The following is a 24,526-nucleotide window of genomic DNA, read 5'->3' on the forward strand; positions in this document are numbered from 1 at the left end:
TGTCCATGGCACACGTGAGATGTGCTATTGAAATTGCTCCACAGAGACCAATATCACACCTGCCCCTCTCCAACATGGCCAGTGTCACCTGCCCGAACCACTGTCTCAGCTTGATGTCCCACTTCTTCGGCCACCTGAATCTCCTGCTCGGCCCTAAGCTTTCATCTCCTCCCGTGAGCTCACTAGGATGCAGCACAGGTCACAGGAAGATGGGATCAGCTGTGCTGGGGAAGGAAGGTTCATAGATTCGCAAGGGCCCCTTAGATCATCCCTGAACTCTGCGATACCACAGGCAGTTACATTTCCCCCAGTTATCCCTGCATTGATCCCCGTAACTCGTGTTGGACTAGAGCATAACTTCCAGACCGGCATCCAGTCTGGATTTGATGACATGAAGAAACAAAGGATTCACCACCGGTAATGCTGGGCCAGAGAAACAGATGTAATGGGGAAAGAAGCCGCAGACCACTCTAGCAGCCGGTTTAAATGCCGTTTTTAATAGAGATGCCCAGGAATATCTTCTAGGGAGGGGAGAGTAACCCAGACCCTCTGGGACAGCATTATTAGTACTCTGTATATTAACTGCCATCACCATGCTGAGTGCCGTACACACTATACAGCAATGCATGACCCTGCCCTAAATCTATACAGTCTAGGCTAAGGGAGAGGGCACTTGGATTCTATCGTTCCCCCCTGCTGGACAGCCAGGCCCGAACAGGCTTTCAGTCACTAGTGAGATGAGTTTGACAGACTCAGCTTTCACCGTAAGGGACAGCTGAAGAGCAAAGGCTCTTGGAAATGTCCACTCCAGCCATCTCCAGGGCTAGAGAGATGGCACAACCCGGGGCCAAGTGGAATGGCCACACAGAAAGTCCTTTCTCTTGTTCTCTCTCCTCTTCCCTCTCCTCCCTTTTACTGCACATTCTTCTTCTTGTTCATGAACCTCAGGGCCACATTGTCGTATTCGGTTTCCCCAATCCAGTCTCCCCCTTTCCCGGCGAGCGGGTGCAGGGTGGGCACGGCCATCTTGGGCACAGAGTAGTCATCCCGCTGGGGATTGTAGGGGTACTCGTGACCCACTGGGTCCTCTGCAGTGGCCTGCAGCTTCCAGGCCTCCCCTTTGACCTCCTCGGGTTCATCGTACACGGTGTGGGCAGACAGGCCCTCGGGTTCATCATAAATGTGCTCTGGCTTGGTCTGAGTGGGTGGCTGGCTCCGCTTCCTCACGCCCGCTTCATCTATGCTGTCATACAGCGGGTACGGGACCTCTGGCTCCTCAAAGCCGCAGAGAAAGCTGCCAAACTCTGTGGCCATCAGGGACTTGGCGATGGTGTCGAAGGGCACGGCATATTCGGACTCAGGTACCTCTTTTGCCTGAGGCACCGCCTTCCTCGCCTGCTGCAGAGTCTTGGCTCTGCCCTGCGGGGGCAGCCGTAGGGAGTCACGTGGCTCCGCGTAGGGCAACTCGGAGTCAGCAGGGGAGATGAAGCTGCTTGTGGGCTCCCCAGACAAGGGGAAGCTGTTGGTGGGCTTCACTGATTTGCCTTTGGCTGGCTTCCCCTCCAAGCTAGACTCCAGGGAGAGGCATTTGGTGCTGGCCATGTGGTGCAGCAGGGACCCCCCAGTTGAGACCCTCTCCTCACCATCCCTGACTCGGCTCACGGTCCTCACAGGAACAGGAACCCTGAGGGCATCGTCAGCAGGGCCAACCCACCGTGGCTCATCTGCCCCAAGGCCCCTCTGCACGTTGATGGCTGACTCAATGACCTGGAAGATCTCGTTGCCCTGTGTGGTCTCAAACTCAAAGTTGCCTTCTCCAGAGGCGCATCTTCGACCAGCTTCGAAGGAGAAGGTCACCTGGCAGGGGTGCAAAGCCAAGCAGGGTCATATCCCCAGCACTGTGTGGGTACAGTAGCCCCTGCCACATTGAGGATAACAACTTACTACAGCTGCTAACTAACTCTCCTTGCTCTCAAGTGCGAAAGGCCTGTGCTAGGGATCGAAGGCTCTAGGATCAATCCAGCTGATGACTCAGACTGAGGGCTGTTATACCTACTCCCCCCATGGATAATTTTCTCACCTAGCTATCTGATGTGTTTGTTCCCAAGAAAACTCTCCTTGCTTGCCTTGATGTGACCTATGCAAGAGGGACAAGGATGTCCTGACCCAAAATGGGGCTCAGTCTCCCTGCAGGAGCTCTGGCTTGTGTAGGGTGACCAGATGTCCCGATTTTATAGGGACAGTCCCGATTTTTGGGGCTTTTTCTTATATAGGCTCCTATTACCCCCCACCCTCTGTCCTGATTTTTCACACTTGCTGTCTGGTCACCCTAGGCTTGTGCAAGGGGGATGTCACAGCTACTCCAGTCCCTGCCTCCCCCAGCAGGATAGTGCACATGTATTATCTTGGAGAAGCTCACAAACTACCCCAGTTTTTGCAGGGCGCTGGCTGTGGGGGGAGCTTCCAGCTCCCAGTAGGTGAGGCTCTAGTGAGCAGGGCAGGAGCGCTGGCTGTGGGAAGCACTCACCTCCCAGCTACTGGCAGAAGGGGCTGCAGCAAATGGCATGCGAGTGCCAGCTGACAGCTACTCCAGGCCCAGCCTTTCTGACAGGAAGAGGCTTGACTTTTAACAGACTTCCTGCTTAGCTTCCTGATCTGATAGCCCCCATCCCCACCCTGCACCTCAGAGGAGCTGTTCCCTCCCTCTGGGTCTGTAGTTACCTTATCCCGTCCAAATCTCCGCAGGAACTTATAAGGCCAGGTATAAAGCACGCCCCCCGTCTGCAGGTCCTGAAGCTCCAGGGCCTCATTCTCAGCTCGGAGGATGAAGCTGCCCCAGAGGCGGCAGCGCTCGGTGGCCTCCGTGGCCCTCACGGTCACTTGGAACTCCTTAGTGGCCGCGGCTGCAAAGGAACACGTGCTAGAGGTGATCCTGCCGGCCATGCTGCAGCTCACAGCCCTTCCGCGCGGCACCTCGTGAATTTTGCATGAATACATGAGTTCCCCAGATCTCCCTCACGCTGTCAGCCCTGCTGCTGGGAGCCTGCGGTTCAACAGCATGTACCCCGGCAGGCCTGTCATCTGCTAATGTAGCAACGCAGAGATGCGGGGAGTGCAGTTACCACCAGGCCTGGCTGTGTCCTACATAACCAGTGTGGAGTAGGACATGCCACAGACAGTGCAGCTGGGCGCTCAGCCTGAGAGGGAACTATTACGGCCCAAGTCCATATGGGCCAGTGGCACCATCATACAATGGTTAGACTGGGGATGATGGCATGTGGCACGGTAGGTGGCTTACCCCACACGGGGTGGGGGGCAGGCGAAAGACTAAAGATCAGGGAATCTCCAGCCTTCTTGAGAGCTGATGGGTATTAGCGAGGTGCTGCCAGGAGTTGCCCTCAGACTCAGGGAGGCTTTGGGGCCCTCAGACTCAGGGGGGCTTTTGCCCTCTGCCTCTGACTCATCCCTGGCACTCCTCAAAACGCTCCTAAAAGGCAAATGCTTTTCCCTTGGGATGCACAGCTGAAATGTCCCAGAAACATCCCCCCTCCCCAGGAGGGGGAGCAGAGAACCCCCAAAGCCCCTGGATTCCCCTGCAAGATCTTCACACACAGAGTCACACGTGCGCTCCCCGTCCGAGACACAGACTCACGGTCGCACACAGACAGATACACATATGCAGACAGCCTCTCTCGCACGCAAACCCACTTCCCCCATTTCGAGCTGCCCAAGCTGAACGCTACGGTGTGCTCGCCTATCATCTCCCCGCAGTTTGCTTTCCTAGCAGCACAGTTCTGCCCCGTGGCTGTGGATTGGAGACAGCACTGGCATTTCAGTGGGAGATCACCTGACTCGATTCCTCATCTCCTGTAGCACCCAGGACCCTGGGATGTTGGTAAAGGGCTTTCCAAGAGCCTTTTGTTAAGAGATTAACAGTGCATCAGTGAGGGGATGTGCCCCCAGTCGGAGAAGAAGGCCTGCTATCTCTGAACTCCTCCATGCAGCACGCCCACGGACGTAAATTCCCCTCTCTGCCCCCTGCTGCACCCTCCTCCCCCTGGTCCCCACAGTGTGACACAGCTGGCACAATGCAAGGTGAACTTTCCTCGAGATGAGCCCACCACATCCTTCCTGTTCCTGCCAGGACTCCCTCAGCTCAGTGAGTGGGGCCGAGAAATGCAAATGCTCCCGCTGCCATGCTGCATCCCCCGCCTGCTCAGCGCAGGTGCTGTAACGACCACGAGGCCTCACTGGGGCCCTCGTGTCCCCCAGCTCTGCCGGAAGCGGAACATGGAGCATGTCAGCCGCCTGAAAGGGCCACGGAGCTGGGATCTGCAAGGGCTGTGCCCAGCCCTGCGCTCACCGAGAGCTTCCGGCAGCCACTGTGGGAGCCAAACTGTGATCCAAACGCACCTCAGATTCACACTGTGCTTTCAGCCACGTGACGCAGGCACATGGATGGCAGACTTCCAAAAAGCCCGTGGTGCTGTGATAAGGGGTGCGGGTGACTCAGGAAAGGACGCTCTCTCTGAGTCAGTGTCCTATGCCCTCGTGTGATGATGGGGGCTCTTCCCTTGGAGTCAGTGCTGACTCCATTACCCCAGGAGGATGTGGGGAGGGGAGGAGCTGACAATCTGTCTGGACCGCACTCATCATCTGAGCATGGGATCTGTTAGAGAGGAGGGGGCTGATTCTCGCCTCCCCCTGGCGCTTTGTGCCTTCGTTCACAGCTGGGCACAGTGTTGCCAGTCTGGAATACTCCACTCACACCAGAGCTCACGTTTGGCACTCACTTTGCCCAAGTGTAAATGACTCCACCAGGTGAAAGGCAGAGTAGAGGCAAACCCATCCCCCATCTTCCAGAGGTACACAAACCCCAGGTCCTGAGCCCAGGGCACTTCCCCCAAGAACAGGGATGTTCTAACCCAGTGTTCTGTCCAAATTCCAGCTTGGACAATTACATCCTCCGTCTCCCTGCGTGCTCCCTGCAGGTTCAACTGGATCCTGCTTCTTCTCCCCTTCCTGTCCTAAGCTGCCAGGAAGGGTTCCTGGGCCTCTATTTACCAGCTGCCAGGTTCCACCCTGGAGGCAGCAGCATTACAGAGGGGAGTCAAGCGGTTCTTAGGTGATCAGTTTGCAAAGAGCTTGTGAGGGAAAATCCTAGGCATGGTATTTATTCTTATTACGAGGCCAGCTCCCCACTGAGAATGCAGGTCAGCCTCTCCCCAGAGCCATGCCGGATGCCGGCAGTCTTGGGACACGACTTGCACCCCCACTCCATGTTAAACAGCCCTCTGTAGCCGAGGCATGGTCCTGACAGCTGCATGCAAAAGCAGCCCGGCAGGCAGCAGATCTCCCCCGCCGCCCTGCCAAACCAGCAAGACCATTCCCACTTCCCTAGCACCTTACTGGATTTCAGCTCAAGGCAGGCCTGTCTCCTGCAGTAGTTTGCCAAGTGCTATGTAGCCCAGCACAATCTCCCTGTAGCTTATCTGCTCCCTGCAGCCTGCCCCTTGGCCCTCTCTGAGAAAGGGAGGTGAGTGTGCTGCCTTCTCACCAGCTGATAGCATAGCAGATCAGAACCCTCCAACTGCAGGGACAGGCTACCCCATTCTCCTTTAGAGGGTGGATAAAAAAAAGTGACTCACCATCTGAAGAAGCCTGAGACAAACACAGGTTGGAGATGAGACCAAGGGAGAGGTGCAGGTGGATTAAGACATTGGGCCAGACTCACCCCTGGATTTACATCTATCATGGATTTGGCCCTTTGCTCTCAATTCTCTGCCAATGCTGCTGTTTAATCCTACAAACAAAAGGTGTGTGTGTGTGTGTGTGTGTGTGTGTGTGTGTGTGGTGTGTGTGTGTTAGGCCCAAAAACTGAAAAACATGTTTATCTCGGCTTCTGCTTGTTATCCCAGTAAAGATGCTTATCTCAGTTCTCACTGTCGTTTCCCATGCATAAAGCTGCACGTATACAGGATGTATAGAAGATATATGGCAAAGGGGAGGGGGTTGGACGGACCCTGGGAAAGGAATGTGAAGGACGGGAAGCTAAACAGATGTATCCTGATTACTACTAGAACTGAATTTAAACAATGCATAGGTTAGCAGAATTTAGACACGCTAAGTTGTTTGTCTCTCTGTATAAAAGAAGCCCAGTTGTGCTTGTAAGGTGTGTTCCTCCCTCTGGCATGAGTCGAGGGGGACACCCGCTCAGCTGACTGATCAATAAAGAACTTGAAGCCGTCTTCTAGACTCCCGTGCCTCCTTGGGGTAATTGGGCAGCTCCAGGGGGAAACGAGCCCATTTGGCTAACAAATGGCGACTCCGCCGGGACTTCTCTCCCTGTAGAGGGCACTGACCGACGGCCGAGGGCGATTCCGAGGAGTGGCCACCTCGAGCTGTTGCTTTGCTCGGGCCTCGGATCGTCACAATCGGCCGGGGCGGCTGCGTCCTCTCTAAAGAGAACTCTGAAGGACACGGAAGCAAGACGGCTTCAGAAGGAGGGGAAGTCTGACTGCCGGACGCGGCCACTTCGGGCGGTAAGTGCATTTACCTCCTGGGTTTGAGGAATAACGCCCCCGAGGTGTGGGTTGGACAGTGGAAATCCCCTAGGCAGCCTGTATACGGGAAGGTATGTTAACATTATTGTAGCTTTGTAAATGTCTTGTTGTTCTGTTTTTGGTTAAAGGGTAAGCAAATAACGGCCAATGAGTAACGTAACTAACTCCACAAGTCCATGGGCCGTTTTTAACAATTATTGGGACTTGGAGCAACCTCAGGGATTACTCTTGTCTATAGGAAGGGTAATCTTGTTTCTCCTCTTAATGGTGTGTTGGAAACCGAGATTGTAACTGATTAAAGGATCTGTGTGAAAGATGAATGAGTGCTGCTGACAGGTCTGAGGCTTAAGCTGACTTCAGCCGCCCCAAGACTCCTGCAAGGGGAAACCCGATGACCAGGATATCTTGATTGCAAGGGGGGTCAGCCGAACCTCGTGACCCAGCGGATATCTGAGTTAGAACTAGATCTATACCTCTTCCCCCTCTTGATATCTCTGTCTCGGAAAACTCTGGGTAAAGCATAATGGGGTCCGGACGAAGCACCTTCTCCTGGACACCCCTGGGATGTATGCTGCATAACTGGAAGGCGTTTAGACGCCAGGCTAATTATGGAATTGTATTATGTAAAGACAAGCTTGTAAAATTCTGTACTCTTGAATGGATGACATTTGGGGTGGAATGGCCCGAGGGCGGGACGCTCAAACCAGGGGTTGTACAAGCAGTACATAGCATTGTGATCTGGGATGGGCATTGGGACCAATATCCCTATATAGATATTTGGCAGGACCTTGTGGCCAATCATCCCCCATGGTTACAAAAATGTAGATCACAAACTATTAAAACCTTAATGGCCCATGCCCCTGTTAGGAAACCCTGTTTCCCTGTTAAGAAATCTTGTCTGCGGGCTGTGATTCCCTCTGCCCCTGATCCTATGCCCCCTCCCCCTTTGTATCCCGGCCTCCTGGCTCCGGTATCCTCAATTGAAATCCCCACCCCCTCCTCTGAGGATAATGGCTCAACTGAAAGGGGTGAGCCAAGCGACCAGGACTTTTCCAAACGGGAGCCCCCTCCAATCTCTCTGAGCTCCCCGGTGTCTAACCACACCAGGAGCAAGGGTGGCCCGGTACTCCAAGGGCCCCTGCAACAGAATTATTTGTATCCACTGCAGGAAACTGTAGCCCCTGAGGGTAATCTCACTATGGTATATATTCCCTTTACCACTAGTGATCTATATAATTGGAAGCAACAGAATCCCCCGTTCTCGGAAGAAAGGGGCCCACGTTTTAGCCATGGCCCAAAGGAAAGGATATGAAGAAAGGGAGGACAAAGTTAAGGGACGGCCAGGGCCACCGGGGTAGGGGTGGGGCCCCTGCCTGGGTCGAAATCAGTGCGCTATCTGTAGGAAAGAGGGGCACTGGAAGAATGAATGCCCCCGGTGACAGGCCATGGGAAAGGAACGTAAAGATAAAACCCCGTCCCTTCCCATCCTCTACAACAGTACAGGACGTTCAGGGGAGGAGTCTTCCCCATAGGGGGGTCGGGGAACCCAGCGACCCCTCCTGACAGCACAAGCTGCCAGCCTGGATCCCACAGTAAAAATTAAAGTGGAGGGCCGCCCAATTGAAGCCCTTATTGATACTGGGGCCACTCTTAGTTTGCTCCCCCTTAATAAGGCTCCCCGAGATAGAGCTCGGGGACGTGCCATAGTCCAGGGGATAGAGGGACAAACTACAGCTTTGGAAAAAAACTTTGCCTCTCCTAGTAAAAATAGGGGACCGTCAAATTTGCCATCAGTTTGTTTGCAGTCCCTCCTGCCCCATAGCGCTGCTTGGACGAGATATCCTCACTAAATTACAGGCGGAGATCTCATTCGATAACGGGACAATGGAAGTCAGAATCCCTAAGCAACAAGCCTCTAATTACCAGATGGCTCTCATAAATGCTAGAGATCACTCCCTGGAAGCCAGCTGCTGGGAGGGGGGTGTAAATCCCAAGGTCTGGGCGGAGGAAGGAGGCGTGGCCCGAGCCAGGAATGCTACACCAGTGCATATTTCCCTTAAGGAGGGAAGCAGCCCAGTCTGAATTCGACAATACCCCCTTAAGCTAACCACTCGGATCGGGTTAAAACCCCTGATTCAAAAGTTTTTGCAGTGCGGGTGGTTAAAGGAAGACACGTCCCCATACAATACTCCAATAATGGGGGTGCCTAAGCCTAATGGGCAGTATTGGTTGGTCCAGGACCTAAGACAAATTAACAAGTTAATAGCAGAGACTGTTTGCCTTTGAGTGGGAGGATCCGGACACCCATTACAGGGCCCAATATCTTTGGACTGTTGTCTCACAGAGACTCACCTGTGCACCAGAGATTTTTGGCAGCCAGCTAAAAAGGGACCTGGCCCCATTCCTGGCTAACCATCCTGCATGTAACATAGTTCAGTACTGCGATGATCTGCTCTTGAGTACTGAAACAGACAGTCTGCAAGGAGCAAACTGTAGATCTCCTCAATCCCCTTGGGGTACAGGGATATAAAGTATCAAAGGAAAAAGCTCAGTTGGTTAAGCAGCAGGTCACCTTCCTTGGATACCACCTCTGCCAAGGGAGTCGCAGTTTGGGTAAAGAAAGAATCCAGGTTATACTTAACAGCCCTTAACCCCGGCACCCCCGAGAATTAAGGGCTTTTCTGGGACTGACTGGCTTCTGTCGACTCTGGATCCCTGACTATGGTGGAAAAGCCAGACCACTATATGAGTCTTTAACTAAAGAAGGTCTGCTCCACTGGAAATGGACCAGGGAAATGGAAAAAGCATTTCGAGAGCTTAAAGAAGCCTTGGTTCAGCCTCCCGCTCTAGCCCTCCCAGATTCCCGGAAGCCATTCACCCTATACGTTCATGAAAGAGGAGGGGTGGCAGCTGGAGTCCTGTGCCAAAGGTCAGGACCAACCTGGCGACCCATTGGATACTATTCGAAGGTCTTGGACCCTGTCGCCAAGGGGTGGCCTGCCTGCTTATGGGCCGTTGCAGCAACCGCTCTCCTTGTACAGGAGGCTGAAAAGTTTACCCTGGGAGGGGACACTGAGGTTGTGGTTCCCCATGGGGTGCCTCAAATACTGGGGACAGGTGCTGGGGAAAAGCATCTAAATCCCAGTCGACATACCAGATATGAGGTAGGGCCCTTGCTAGCCCCTAACTTAACCTCTAGGACAGTTAGCTCCCTCAACCTAGCTACCCTATTGCCTGACCCTTGGGTTTCCTATGAGACCAGCCCCACTCATGACTGTATTGAAGTCTTGCAACAGGTGTCCCAGGCACTCGGTATACAATGGAAGTTGCATACCCCCTGGAGGCCGCAAAGCACGGGACAGGTGGAAAGAATGAATAGGACTCTCAAGGATACCCTCACTAAACTATGCACAGAGTCTAGTTTAAAGTGGCTTGATGCGCTACCGCTCGCCCTTACCCGCATTCGAAGGGCCCCACGTAAGGGTCTTAAGCTTTCACCATTATCCCGGGGTTCCGGGAGGATGTAAACTGGGAAATGGGGAAGGACTCCTTATGGAAACAGGTCTCTGGGTTGCAATCTGTTTTGTTACAGCTGCATCGACGCAGTGCCTTTTCAGGCCCTTCCCTTGGACCAGCCCATGTACCCGTTCCAGATCGGTGATCAGGTCCTCGTCAAGAAGTGGAAGCGTGACCCCCTTACACCACGGTGGGACGGCCCGCACACTGTCTCGCTCATCAGCCAAGCTGCAGTCAAAGTTCTTGGGAGTGACAAATGGACACACCATACGCGGGTAAAGCGGTTTCTGAACCCTAACCCGGAGACTGAACTAGCGGAAGAGGACACCAGCCCTCTGCCCGCCCCGGCTCCGGATGCCCGGGGTGGCACAGGTGAAGACTCCACCTGGGAGTATCAGTACTTAGACGGACTAAAGGGACTGTTTAGAAAAAGATAATGAAATTATTGTTAATATTTTTGTTTATGTGCTTCCACCACTATTATGGTTGGGAAAATAGGTTTTTACAGCTGGGGGGAGACAATAGCAAAATCCATTAACCTCAGTAACTGTTGGGTATGCGGAGGCCCAGGGGAATTAAATGAATGGCCTTGGGTAGCCCAGCCGGTACAGCCCAAATGGTGGCTCAGCAATTTGAGTATAGTCCACGATGGAACGGGGGTTTGGACTGAGGATAGTAGCCCCTGGCGACTGTATTCTTCTGGAAAGGGTATTCTCTGCCTTAATTGGACAAGGCGGGAGGGAGTGTACTTGGGAGAAAGCAAGTATGATTGGACTCTATCCCCAGGGTTTGATTGCTGGGACCCTTATTGTCATCTGTATGACTGTTCTAAATATCAGGGGCAATGGAACCAGACCCATGTGAGGCTCACCAATAATAGTTGGGTGAAATGCTCCAAACAATACTACCCTACGGCCGAAGGTTGCAGGGCGGTAGGACAGGATGGGTTCTTTGACGCCCTATTCACGAGTTGCCAGGTAGACAATACCACTAGCAAGGACCACGGGGTACGGTGGTTTCAAATGGGCATGGCAGAATCAGAATGGAACTCGAGTATGGGGTTTTAAACAATTCTGGTCTAGCACCAATCAGCCAAAATGGGGCTGCGATTGTGTCTGGAAAGCAGGAGCTGGGGCGTGGAGATGTGATTATTGCAGTTCAGCTGATGGAATGGTGGGGGGACCTTTAGGGCCAGGTAATCCTTTATATTTTGACCATCTAGAGGACGATGAGAATGAGGAAACCTGGGATGGCCCCTTTGCTAATGGAACCTGGGCTCTAAAGGGCCATTATTGGATCTGCGGGTCCTATGCCTACTGAAGATTGCCTCCAAATTGGTCTGGGATATGTTATGTTGGATATATAAGACCCTTGTTCTTTCTATTACCCCAGATGCAGGGAAATAAATTGGGAATTAAGGTTTAATTAGAGAAAGGCGGTTCGTGGATTCCACCCTGACCGCCGGAAGCTCCCAAACATGGGGGGCTCAGGAGTGGCCCCCTGAGAGAATTATAAAACATTATGGTCCAGCTACATGGAATCCTAATGAGTGGATCTCAGGGGCAAGGGAGCCCATTTACAACTTGAACCGGATAATTAGGCTGCAAGCCATTTTAGAAATAATAACTAATCAGACGGCTGCAGCTCTTGATCTTTTGGCCGATCAGTCCACTCAGATGAGAAATGTGCTTTACCAGCACCATCTAGTTCTTGATTATTTGCTGGCAGAAGAAGGGGGAATTTGTGCAAAATTAAACGAATCTAATTGCTGTTTACAAATAAATGATAATGGAAAGGCGGTAAAACAGCTAACAAAAGAAATGAGGAAGTTAGCCCATGTCCCGGTCCAAACATGGGGTGGGTGGAATACGGACTGGTTCACGTCCTGGTTACCGCAACTAGGATGGCTCCGAGAAGGCCTTCTTCTCTTTGTACTCTTTATTACAACCCTATTAACCCTAGCTTGCTTAGCTCCCTGTATAGTTGCATTAGTCCGACGAATGGCTAATCAAATTATACACCAACAAATGATGGCCCTATACCAGCCGGTGAAGGCTGAGAATTGGGGGCCATAAGGCTCTCAAAATGCTTTTTAGGGGGGAATCTTGTTAGGCCCAAAAACTGAAAAACATGTTTATCTCGGCTTCTGCTTGTTATCCCAGTAAAGATGCTTATCTCAGTTCTCACTGTCGTTTCCCATGCATAAAGCTGCACGTATACAGGATGTATAGAAGATATATGGCAAAGGGGAGGGGGTTGGACGGACCCTGGGAAAGGAATGTGAAGGACGGGAAGCTAAACAGATGTATCCTGATTACTACTAGAACTGAATTTAAACAATGAATAGGTTAGCAGAATTTAGACACGCTAAGTTGTTTGTCTCTCTGTATAAAAGAAGCCCAGTTGTGCTTGTAAGGTGTGTTCCTCCCTCTGGCATGAGTCGAGGGGGACACCCGCTCAGCTGACTGATCAATAAAGAACTTGAAGCCGTCTTCTAGACTCCCGTGCCTCCTTGGGGTAATTGGGCAGCTCCAGGGGGAAACGAGCCCATTTGGCTAACATGTGTGTGTGTGAGAGAGAGAGAGAGAGTGACTGCGCCTGCTCACACGTGTGTGCATGCATGTAAGTGTGCCCATGCAAGTGAGTTTGTGTGTGCGTTTGCATTTGAGAGTCCCCAGGTATATATTTCCAGGTGGGAAGGTGTGCAAATGTGCAACTGTGTGCATACACACGAGCATGTGAGTTAGCAAGGGTGCTTGGCATGCCTGTTCTCAAGACAGGAGCAATGCCCTGGAGAGGGGGTGATTTCCCTTTGCCAGCCCACCCTACGGGTTCCTGTAAGGCAGGGACCATGCACTGGGAGGATTAATCTCTGCTCCTTTCCCAGCACCCCGTGCGCCCTTCCACTTCCCTGAAAGAGTCCCAGGTCCATTGCTCAGGCTGCCTTTGACGTGGAGAGGTTGCTACGTTGATGATCGAGCAGTATGTTTGCAACAGGCCAACATCTGCGGGTCGGTTGGTAAACTGAGCCCGAGCCAAGTGTGTGTGACACTCTTACTGTGTTTGTGGACACCAGCTCTGTCGGCTCACCACATGCCTTCCTAGCAGCACTCAGGAGGCGGCGAGACACAGAGATGGAGACAGAGGGAGAAAGTGCCCCTTCTGGCCCCTGCATTTCAATCTTTTCCCTATATAAACATTCAGAACACTTGGCCCTCAGACAGGTCCTTTCCTCTGAGGATCCGCGAGCTGTGGACAGCGCTGACTCAGTCACATTACCCTCATTGCACAAATGGGGAAAGTGAGGCACAGAGAAGTGACTGATCCAAGGTCACCCTGCAAGTCAGCGGCATAGCCAGAGCCTCAATTTCCCTTTCCACATGGCTGCCGGCTGCCTCACTCCCCCATCCCACGCTCCTCTCCCTTCACTCAAATCACCCAGCCCAGCTGCGCTACTTGGCATGCAGGGTTGATGGCCTGTTCCCGTGGCTTCGTGGGAGTGGGCGCATGGGCTCTGTGCCTTCAGTCACTCCTCAGCACAGGAGAGCAGGGTTGAGGGGCTCTCATGGGAAATGGTGCAAGACCGACAAGGGTTCTAAGCGCTCTGGACAGTTGCGAGCGGCCGGTTATCAGCGCGAGGCACAGTTCTACCAAACCACAAAGCAGGAAGTGCAGGAGGGCTATTTATGAAGCTGATTTTCCATTACACTTCTTGCAAAGAGCAAGGCTGAGCTGTTGTTGCAGCCATGTTCCGATTCAAAATTAGCAGCGTCGCTTAAGTGGCATATGGGCTAAGGCTCCAGGTTTAATCTTTAACTTTAACACAATGGGCTCCTGGTCTGTGACTAGGGCTCCCAGGCACTAAGGCAAGGCAAATAATAATAGCCAAGTGATACTGACCAGGGCCTCCTCTGAGCACACCATTATATTCCCTTCCTTCCTACCTGGGTACAGTGCAGCGCTCCAGTGAGACTGGAATGGTGGGCCAGGGAATCCCTCCTTCCCGATGTCTGTAGCTGCCTTTCCTCTATCTGTCAGGGCTTGGCTTTGCACACAAGTTCAGCATCACCCCTTTAGTTAAACCAGTGCAATTTTGTGGCCTGGGAAAACTCCTTTTGGTCCCCGACTCCTGGCGGCTCGTGGCTCAGAGTGGCTGGGACCCACCACCCTGCATGCAATCTGTTACACGAGGGAAAAGTGGGTGAGAGCATCTGCTACTCTGACTGGGTAGGACCAGACCTCCAGCTGGCAGAGAAGATGAAGTCAATGGGACTGTGCTGACTTAAACTAGATGAGGTTCTGTCGCCATGGCCTGAGACGCGCTAGCAAGAACTGTATTCAGAAACAGTGATCAGGAAGAACGACGTGTGCTAATGGGTCTCCAGCACCATTGCTGCTAAAACAATTCAGACACAGTCTCCCTGGCCTGGGTAAATCCCGGGACTGTGCTCTGAGAACCATGCTACGGATTCTCTGAAAGTGGTTGTAATGTGGCTTTGAATGTGGACACAACTCTGATGCGCTGCAACTAGATCTGCAACAGTTTCAGGTGCGTTCCCAGTTCGCTGAAGGGCACTTGGACCCAGAGGCTGGCTGCAGGCTTCTGGTTTCTAATGATGTCACGTTCCCCCACCTGAAGAATGTCATAAGCAAAAGCTTGCTGCCCAAGGGAAGGGGGTGAAGTAGGAGGCAGAAACAGGTTAGGAGACCCCAGAGGACAAGGGTCCCCCAAGAGACCAAACACGTCACAGGGAGTGAGGCTTGGGAAGCATTGTTATATTCATATTATGTCATCATTATGTCGATTTGCTGCTTTGTTACGAGTCAGTGGCATGTTGGTGGTAACGTGAATGAGGTGATTGCTGATGGTCCCTGGATCTCTAGGCTGCTGGTTCTAGCCCCCCTTAGCTCAGCTACCCAAGTAGCAGGAAGTTGTTACTCCCTGATTGCTGGTCAGTAGTGGAGTCTACTTAGAAATGGGACCTGGTGGGTTTGAAAGGCAAAATGCTCCAACGTGTGCACTGGGGGGCAGGTCTGGATGCCGATAGCCTGGGAACCGAGGGGTTAATGTGGAGCAATGCAATTGGTTCTGGCAGTATGCAGGGGAGAGCAAGGAACAAAGGGGCATACGGCAGCCAAGCTGGGGCTGGTGGCAAGAGATTAGGGGCTGATCCAAAGCTTACAGAAATCAATGAGATTCTTTCTATTGACTTCAATGGGCTTTGGCTCAAGTCCCCAGGGCTCTGGGATATTAAGCTCCTGCTTGTGCGTGTGAGTGTCCCCCAAAGTAAGTACGGGGCTGGCAGGCAAAGGAGAGGGCATGTCTCTGTTTGCAAAGAGAGGGCAAGAGCCTACATTTCCCAGCAGCCCCCGCAAGAGCTAGGGAGAGGTCTGCTCCTCTCTAAGCGCCCAGCAGGGCTCAGGGATCGCGGCTGAGTCATACTTGACTGTGGTTTCGGGTTCCACCAGGGCAAGGTGTTATTACTCCATCACCCTCCCGCTGCCCCCCCCCCCTCGCTTCCTCTCAGAAAGAAGAAAGCAAAACCACTTGAATCGCTCTGCTGGGGGCTTCTTCTCTGTTGTGCCCTGCCTCTGCCCCTGCTGTGCCCACTCCGCTCATCCGGCTGGCTGCTGGCTTTCGCCACACATCGCCTGTCTCTCTACGGAGACATATTCATCCTAATACCCATCCCACACCATACACATCCAACTATCAGTCTATCCGATTTCTTTCTCTCACACACACACACACATGCCCAAAACTGCATCTATTTACCTGCATGTTCATAGTGGCTCCATCCATGGCTCTAGGTATCTCATCTCCTAGCCTGTGAGTTCTATGGAGGTGAACACACAGGTCCAGTCTCCAGTGCCTGCTGACCCAACACCTTCCACCAGAACTAGATGCACTTCAAACACACATGCACGCACGCACACGCAGAGCCAGGCTCTCTCATTCCCACCCTACCTTTGGCCCTGGAGCTGTACAGGGAGTTCTCCTCCATGGATAGCGAGACCGGGTGGCTGTCTTTCCCCACTGCTGCCTTCCGTTCCTCCCTGCTCCTCTGGAACCCGCAGGGAAGAGAAATGGGTGAGTGTGGGGCAGCCCAAGTCCAGCCACGCTGATTTGGGCCCATGTGGTGTCTCCTCCCCAGCACTGAGATCCAGATGCCAGAGCTGATAGAGAGGGCATCCCCCTTCCTGCAACCTCATCTCCCAGTGCCTGGGGCTCTTTGTTGAACTGCCAAGGCTCCTCCCGCTCCCCAGACCAACAGGGGCTTGGAGACCCTGTGAAGGACACAGGGGACACCAGAGCTGGCCTGAGAGAGCACCCTGAGGACTCTGAGCAACACTTCAGTGTAGGCCAAAGCTCAGTACTAATGAGCAAAGCTGGGCCATCCATTCTCCCTGGCACCCTCCAACACCCACCTCCATGGAAACCCCAGCTCTTGGAGTCCCCCACCCCTGAACACCCCCCTCCAGATCCTTGGCATCCCCCTCACTCTTAAGGACCCTTCCATACGCCCACATCACTCCCCACCACCACAGGGAGCACGCCGCCACTCTTACCGCGAAGGCCAGATCGCAGAGGGTGAGGACCCAGTTGGCCACCTCGGTGCTTTCAGCTGCCAGCAAGTAGCGCTTGTCCGTGGTCTCCAGGATGAAGGGGACAGTCTCCTTGGGGCTGCTGGTGTCCCCATTAGCCTGAGCCACATGCACACAGTTACTCAACTTGATGAGCTTCTTGCCACTTTCAGCCTTCTTGGGCTTCTCGGAAGTGGGAGGCCCGGAGCCCTCGAAGAGCTCCAGGTGGGCGCAGGAGCAGGCACTCTCCCGGTACAGCACTGCCCAGAACTTCCTCCATTTCTGACCGGGGGGAAGGAAGCAAAAGGAACAGAAACATGCGGGTATTAGCTCTCCCTTTGGGTTCCTAGGAAGTTTTGCTTCTGATTCTCATGCACTAGCCCAAGGCTGCAATGTCTGGGCTGTAAATGGCCTCCCGGGGACAGCTGGTTTGTTTTACATGGAAAACTAAAGCTATTCCCACCTCTTCATGGCAAAAAACAGTTGTGTTTTTACATCAAGACAGATCTAGAGCCACGGACTATTTTCACTGCAATAAGAGGTGTGTTTGCATTGCTAGCTAGCTCAATGCAAACCCTAGGGGAAACAAGCCACCCGCAGTTTTTACCTTGGTGTAACTAGTGGAGTTTAACCATATATCAACATACCTGGGTTTAAGCTCACCTAGCTCCATCACAGTAAAAACTGCAGTGCCTTCTCTCCACTAAGGTTTATCAAAGCAAACACACCTCTTATTGCAGGGATGACACGGTCCTTGTCTCCACCCTGGAGTGCTGTTTTAAAAAGGGCCATGACGGTAACAATTTCAAAAGCACCTGTGCCTTAGGAGTCCAAGTTCCATTGCAAGTCAACAGGATTTGGGCTCCTAAGTCACTTAGATCCAGATCCTCAAAGGCATTTAGACACGTAACTCCCATTCTGTGCCTTAGAGGCATCTGAAAATTTTCCCCTAAGTGTTTACTTTTAATTGGCTCCTGTAAACATCCCCGACAACCCACAAAGACACTGAGACTCTGGGTGCATCTACACTGCTCGTGGCAGCGAGCCTCTCAGCACTGGTTGACAGATGTGGGCTTGCGCGGCTCACACTATCACATTAAAAATACCTAGGTCAAGGCTGCAGAGGTCTGAAACCTAGAGAGGGGGGTTGGCAGCAGAGCCCAAGCTCCAGCCCCAGCTGCAACTTCAAACTGCTGTCTCCTGTCTTCACAGCTAATTTTAGCACTGAAGCACAAGTCCTGCACGCCTGAGTCTGTTGACCCAGGCTTGGGGGCTTGCTTCTGTGGGTGGCTGCTGGCTGTGTAGAGGTAACCTCAAAGGGCTGGTCTAAGCACAAACATGGTGGACACGAAACACCAACATTGGTTTTCATTCAGATCTTTCATTATGTTGGTACAGGTTACGTTAGCTTGAAGGGCCAGAGACTCCACAAAGTCTGCTAGAGACTTCACTAGTGCTCTTGATTTTATGTGGAAGGAGCTCAGATACTGCAGTGATAGGCAGCAGGATAAAATCCTTAGATAGATAGATAGAGAGAGAGATAGAGAGATAGATAGAGAGAGAGATAGAGGGCCGGCTCCAGGCACCAGCCCACCAAGCTTGTGCTTGGGGCGGCACCTGGAGGGGGGCGGCATGGTGCGGCGCTCCGGCTCCGGCCGCCGGGGAGGGCGGAGCCCCGGCCGGTGTTCGCCGCCAGGGAGAGCAGAGCTCCGGCTGGGGCTCGCCGCCCTCCCCTGGGGCTCCGCCCGCCTTCCCCCCGCCCCCCGCGCCCTCCCCTGCCGCGCTGGGGGGCGCGGCCGGAGGCTTTTTTGCCTGGGACGGCAAAAAAGCCAGAGCCGGCCCTGGATAGATAGATAGATAGATAGATAGATAGATAGATAGATAGATAGATAGATAGATACTCTTAACCTGGACTCAGAGTGGCTATCTATGTGTACATGCCCTGAAATGGCTCTGTCAGAAATACTGTTGCCAAATTGACCAGATGACCTGCTGCCAAGACAGCAATTTCACCCTGCAAATGACGTCTTTGTGGCAGCTTTCTCACTTAGGGCCCAGTTGATGCTTAAGTGCATGATCTAAAGGATCCTGAAGTGAAATGGACTCTTGCCATTGAATACCATGGGTTTTGGATCAGGCCCTAGATTGTTTCCGATTCTGTAAAAACAGGCAGACGTCACTGCATCAGGGACACTTGCGTCACGTTTTTGAAGCTAGCTCAACAACCAGAACAGCTGGAGACTTCCTTTGTGTTACAAAATGAACGTTTAGATTCTGGAGAATAAGTAGGCCGAAGGAAATAGGGTCCAGTTTACCTCCCCACTGTGCACCAGCTGAATCAAAGCCCTCACTTTAACTGAGGATAACCTGACCTTTCTGTGTACATGGCTCAGTCTAGAGTGGTGCGAAGGACAATCTGCAACATGCATATGCAGTGCACCAAACAGCTTCCCCATCTGCCTGCACTGATCTCCACAGTGTCACCACAGGCTGTTTGCTTGGGTTAAACTTTCATGGGGGAACAGCCGCCATAGGTCAAGGATGATGGTTATCTGGTATCCTGCCTGCTCTGCTCTAATGTGTTACAACACCACACCCATCTTCCTTGGGAGGGAAGGGGAGGGGAGGGGAGGGGAGGGGAGTCCAGGATGCTCTGTCTAGCCCAGTCTTGGCGGTGGGGTGGTGTTTCACTGGGTGGGCGGAGAGCTATTGACAGTGACAGAAATAATAAGGGTTGCAAACATTCATTTGGTTATCTGCTAAGAAGATATGCTCCATCTATGCTCGTGGCCTGCTAGCCAGGCTCTCGCACACAGATCACACATGCGGCGCTGACATTTGCAGACGGGGGGTGGGGGTTACTATTCAATTTCACGTGTACGACTAGTGCTGGTGATTGGAATCTGCTGCTTAGCCACGAAACTGAAGCCACAGCCAGGCAACCTTCCCTACCCTGGCCTAGAGCTGTTGCCAGTTTTGGCTGGACGTATTCCTGGAGGCAGGGCCAGCTCTGGCTTTTTTGCCGCCCAAGGCAAAAAAGCCTCCCGCTGCTCCGCCCCCCCCAGCGCGGCAGGGGAGGGCGCCGAGCCTGGCCACGGGCCGCTCTCCCCGACCGGCCAGAGCACCGGGGGGGAGGGCGGCGAGCCCGCCACGGCTCCGCTGGCGGCCGGAGCCCCAGGAGGAGGGCGGAGAGCCCGGCCGGGGCTCCGCTCTCCCTGGCGGCCAGAGTGCCGGGGGAGGGCGGCGAGCCCACTGCGGCTCCGCTCTCCTCGGCGGCCGGAGCTGGAGCACTGCGCCGCCCCGCCCCCCTCCAGGTGCTGCCCCAAGCACTAGCTTGGTGGGCTGGTGCCTGGAGCCGGCCCTGCCTGGAGGTTTCATCACATGACATAATCTTTAATTAAAGATTCATCTTTAATTCCTGGAGACAGTCCTGGAGGGCTGGCAACCCTAGGGAGCCACTTGGAAATAGCAGAGGAACTCCAGCCCCCGTTTAGGCTGTCCACCCCCAGAGGGCTAGTCAGTACCATGCTTGGTTTGTGCAATGCAGACTCTTGAGGGCAGGGATCTGGACTGAGATCCTCCCTCTCTGGTGCCCACAGGCCGCACACAGAAATGCCTTTTGGTTATCACCAGCACTGGCTACGTTGATCAGCTGACCAAAAGGAGAAAGAGCCTGTTTCTGCGTCCTCCCGTCTCTAAATGTGGTGCAGGGGCCTAACTCCCTTCTCCTTCACGCTGGGGTAAATCAGGAGTCACTCCGTAGTTACACCAGTGCAAGAGAAAGAGGAATCTGAGGTTTCTAACTGTGCTGCAGAGGAGCCTTTCCAAAGAAAAGGTCTTGGGGAAACAATCACCTCTCACTGTTCATTGTGGGCTAGACACTCAGCTGGTGTTAGTCAGTGAAGCCCAGGGAGCTTAGGCCAACTGACACCCACTGATGATCTGACCCCAGGGCCGGCTCCAGGCATCAGCGCAGCAAGCAGGTGCCTGGGGTGGCCAACGGAGGGGGGCGGCACATCCAGCTCTTCGGCAGCAATTCGGCGGCGGGTCCCTCAGTCCCTCTCGGAAGATCGGACCTGCCACCGACTTGCCACCGAAGAATGAAGCGGCGGCGGTACAACTGCTGCCGAAGTGCCACCAATCATGGCTTTTTTTTTTATTTTTTGCCGCTTGGGGCAGCAAAAAGGCTGGAGCCAGCCCTGTCTGGCCCTATGTCTTTCTTTGAAAGCTAGACCTGGGCCCAGGAGCCAATGCCTGCACCCAGTTCTGAACTTCCCGGGGTCTAGGGGGCTGTTGGACCCAGGAGTCCAGTTAGGGCCCATCTCTATTAACAGTGCACCTCCTGCATCCCAGGGCTCATGCCCAGGTATCTAAGAGTACATCTACCCTACAATAAAAGACTGCGGCACGGCTGCAGCTGGCCCGGGTCAGCAGACTCAGGCTGCAGGGCTCAGACTTCAGCGCTACAAAATTGCAGTATAGAGGTTCCTGTGAGACCCCATGGGGGGTAGGGTCAGACCTTGGGCTCCAGCCCAAGCGAGTACACTGCTTTTAGCCCCACAAGTCCAAGTCAGCTGACCCCAGCTCTGAGACTCAGTGCAGTGTGGGGTTTTACGGCAGTGTGGGTATATCTTTGGGGGTCTCATTGTGAGTTTCCCCTGACTGTTCAGCTCCCACCGGAAATGGCAGGCAGTGCTCTGGGGTTTGAACTCCCATTTTGGTCTGGCTGCAGCATTTCCAGAGGAACCTTTCCACGAACTAGTATGCGCTGCAAGCAGGTGAAAGCTAGCTGTGCAGACTTCTGCTTTCAGGGGAGCTCTTTGCAACCTGAGCCCGGCCCGGATCCTTGCAACCGGATCATCTTGAGACCTGCCCAGTTTTTGGGCAGGAAGTATGAAAGCTCCTAAAATGCTGCAAAGAAGCAGGGGAACAGAGCCAGGGTGGGGGAGAGCTGGGGTTGCCCCTGCAGCACAGCAGGCGGGTGTGAGCACGGATGCTGAGCACAGGGGAGGTCCTGTGACACCGTAGATCAGAACTGAGCTGAGGAAACAGGGGTCTCCTGCAACGCAGGAGCAAGCAGGGAGCAGGGGAGCTCCTGCTGCAGTTGCAAAACAGTGGTGTTGTTTTTTCAAAGCCCAGCCCATGTTTATGCCAATCACTGTCAGGCCCCTGGCAAGCTGCCTGTGTCAGTGCCATGAAGACAAATCCCTGCCGCTCTCCTCTTCCCCTTCCCCAGCATAGATTGTCCCCGTCTCTGTACTGTGAGTCTCAGGCCCTATATGTCTTGAGCGGAGGGACAACGAAAGCCAGAGACCTCAGCTTCTGCTTACGCCAGGGCTCTCGTTTGAAGGGATGTGACTCATTCCTGGGAGTCACCGGGCATGATGAGGGCTTCCTACAAGAGGGAGGAAGATCTGGTGAGCTGCAGCTTGTGCCCAGTTGAGTCACCAAGGCAGAAGACGGGTAGCAGGAGGGGGGATGCTGGACAGGGCACGTCACAGTAGGATCAATAGGGTGAAACTGGGCAAGGGACTGTTTAGGCAGAACATCCAGGGGGTTCTTAATGGGGCGGAGAGTGTGAAACGGGGACTCGTCTCCCCAGAGAGGCCCATACATGGTGCATTTAAACCCCTAGGAAACCCGTGTGGCTCTGTGACCCTACTGCCATTCCCAGCCCAGGTACAGCACAGCAACAGGGCCCTGCCAGGGATGAGGGGCCAGCCCTGCAAACTGTCCCGCTTTGCAATAAGGCAAGATGGCGAACTAGGGGCATAGAGGCAGGCACTGTCTGAGTCCAGGATGGAGGAAGCCCAGGCCCCAGGCAGGGCATGGGAATCCCCAGTCAAGAGCAGCTAGAGGCTTCCGGAACTAGCGGAGATGCCCAAGTCGGTCCTTACCTTCCCGAAGGTTTGCTGCTGCTGGAGGTACAATAATCCCTGTTTTACAACCGTCTCGTCCATCTTCTAGCAAGGAGCATCCTCTCACTCTGTCACACGCACTTTCCTGTCCCAGCCCTCCCCTCTATCTCTCTCGATCTTTCACACCTCCCACCTCTGACCCATGCTTAGCACCTCTCGGTCACCTAGCCCACGCCACTTCTAGCTCCGGCTCCCTACCCTTCAGTTTAACTCATTCCCTCCCCAGACGCCGTCCTGCTTCTGCCTTCAGGGCTGGGTTTGCTCCCGATCTCACTTCATGAGCATGTGACGTGTGGCCGGGTTTTTTTTTTTTTTTCCTAAACATATACGTTTCACACTTCAGCTTCCTGTATTTGCGATCTTACCAAAAAGGGCAGCTACAGACGCTGTTGTTGAGTGCTGCTATGTCCACAGACAGACTGCATACTAACACACTGACATACATTCAGACTGTACATGCCAACACAGAGATACACACACTGACACACAGAAACTGTATGCACTGACAGAGACACACAGACACTGACACACTGAGACTGTCCGCACTGACAGCCAGAGACACACAGACAGTGACACACTGAGGCTGTACGCACAGACACACAGAGATACACACACACACCGATTGTACTCCCTGATCCACAGGCTGCACATTGTACACACAGACACTCTTGAGTCTTTCGCTCTTTACACCACAACACCAATCTGAAGACCCCACAGGGGACATACTGGATCCCAAATAGCTGTATTTACTAACTATACACAAACATGCCAGGCCTAGCAACAAGGTATGGGTTACAATAGCACCACTGCATTGGCTGATTTCTGGCAGCTTCTGAAACACAGAGCTCAGTGAGCATCGCTAGAGGGCTCACAAACTATTTAAAGGAATCCTACCCAATTCCTACACACTCCACATACGCACTGATTATACATTTTTGTTTTTACTTTATTATCACCCTCCTTCGATTCAGAAAAGGCACAGGCAACAGGTTGGGTCAGAACCCACTTCTCCCACCCAACTCCACTATTCTTGGACAGACTCTGGGCTCTTTTCTTACTGCACAATACCCCAACATGCCCTGGGATCTGCAGGCCCATCTAGATTAGAGAGGGGATCATTTGGAGCCAGAAAGTTTGTTTAATCCATTATGAAGTCAGGGTCCAGTTGTCCCAAGTACATTCAGATTGTGAAGAGCCCCAAGTCCCAGGGATGTGGGGCTCTTGGGGGATGGGTTTGGTGGGGGTCTGTGCTCTCTCTCTCTCTGTTGCTTGCATTGGTTCTCTGCACCTGCCTCATGCTTTACTTATGAGCTTTAAAGAAACAGCCACCTCATCCTTGATGCCTGCTCTTCAGAGCAGGTAAATGAGGTGGTTCCAGGGTAATGGGGCAACAGGCAGTCATGCAAAGCAGGAGAAAGCAAGTGTCCTGGTGCTGAGAGACACTGGCTTCACTTCCTGGAGGCTGGATGCCTATCTTTAACCACAGAGCAGGGCCAGGCAAGCAATGTAGCCTGTCTTTGAAATTGAGGGACAGTGGAAACAGGTCGCTTATGTTTGGTACAATGGAACTTGATTTAACTTGGTGCTGTGCGCTGCTGCTCTGGGAATCCCGGGGTCATGGTGTGTGTGAGGGGATCCTACACTCTCAGACAATAGGGCTGGGACACACTAGTTACAACAGAGACCCTAGGGGAGAAAGTGCACACATTAGCTAACTGCATGGGCTTCCCTGCACCCTGCTGGCAAATGGGGCTGGCTTGGCCCCTCTGGACAAGCAAGGGAGGGTCTGAGCAGAAGCAGGTGGCATGCGCTTTGCATGAACTAAGCACCCTTTCTACCTGCAAATGTAGGTCTACATCTGTCAGAGCACCCTCTAGTGGCCAATTCACCCCTCCCGTGTTCTCTATGTGTCTGACAATAATAATAATAAATAATAATAATGAC

At 53.2% G+C, this 24,526-nt stretch overlaps 1 protein-coding gene and 1 long non-coding RNA gene across 2 annotated transcripts; one reads left to right on the top strand and one right to left on the bottom strand.

Moving 5' to 3' along the window:
• Positions 1 to 257: 257 nt before the first annotated feature.
• DOK2 (docking protein 2) lies at positions 258 to 22,813 on the bottom strand. Its single transcript, XM_054020225.1, has 5 exons — positions 22,562 to 22,813; positions 16,650 to 16,946; positions 16,048 to 16,144; positions 2,722 to 2,903; positions 258 to 1,857 (listed from the first exon to the last, which is right to left on the bottom strand). The coding sequence occupies exons 1-5, from the start codon at positions 22,622 to 22,624 to the stop codon at positions 913 to 915; spliced, it is 1,584 nt and encodes a 527-aa protein (XP_053876200.1). The 5' UTR covers positions 22,625 to 22,813; the 3' UTR covers positions 258 to 912.
• LOC128832674 (uncharacterized) lies at positions 5,869 to 12,570 on the top strand. Its single transcript, XR_008444031.1, has 2 exons — positions 5,869 to 6,634; positions 10,156 to 12,570. It is a non-coding gene; the product is annotated as an uncharacterized LOC128832674 (long non-coding RNA).
• Positions 22,814 to 24,526: the final 1,713 nt, after the last annotated feature.

This window comes from Malaclemys terrapin, chromosome 2, assembly GCF_027887155.1.
Source record: "Malaclemys terrapin pileata isolate rMalTer1 chromosome 2, rMalTer1.hap1, whole genome shotgun sequence".
NCBI lineage: Eukaryota > Metazoa > Chordata > Testudines > Emydidae > Malaclemys > Malaclemys terrapin.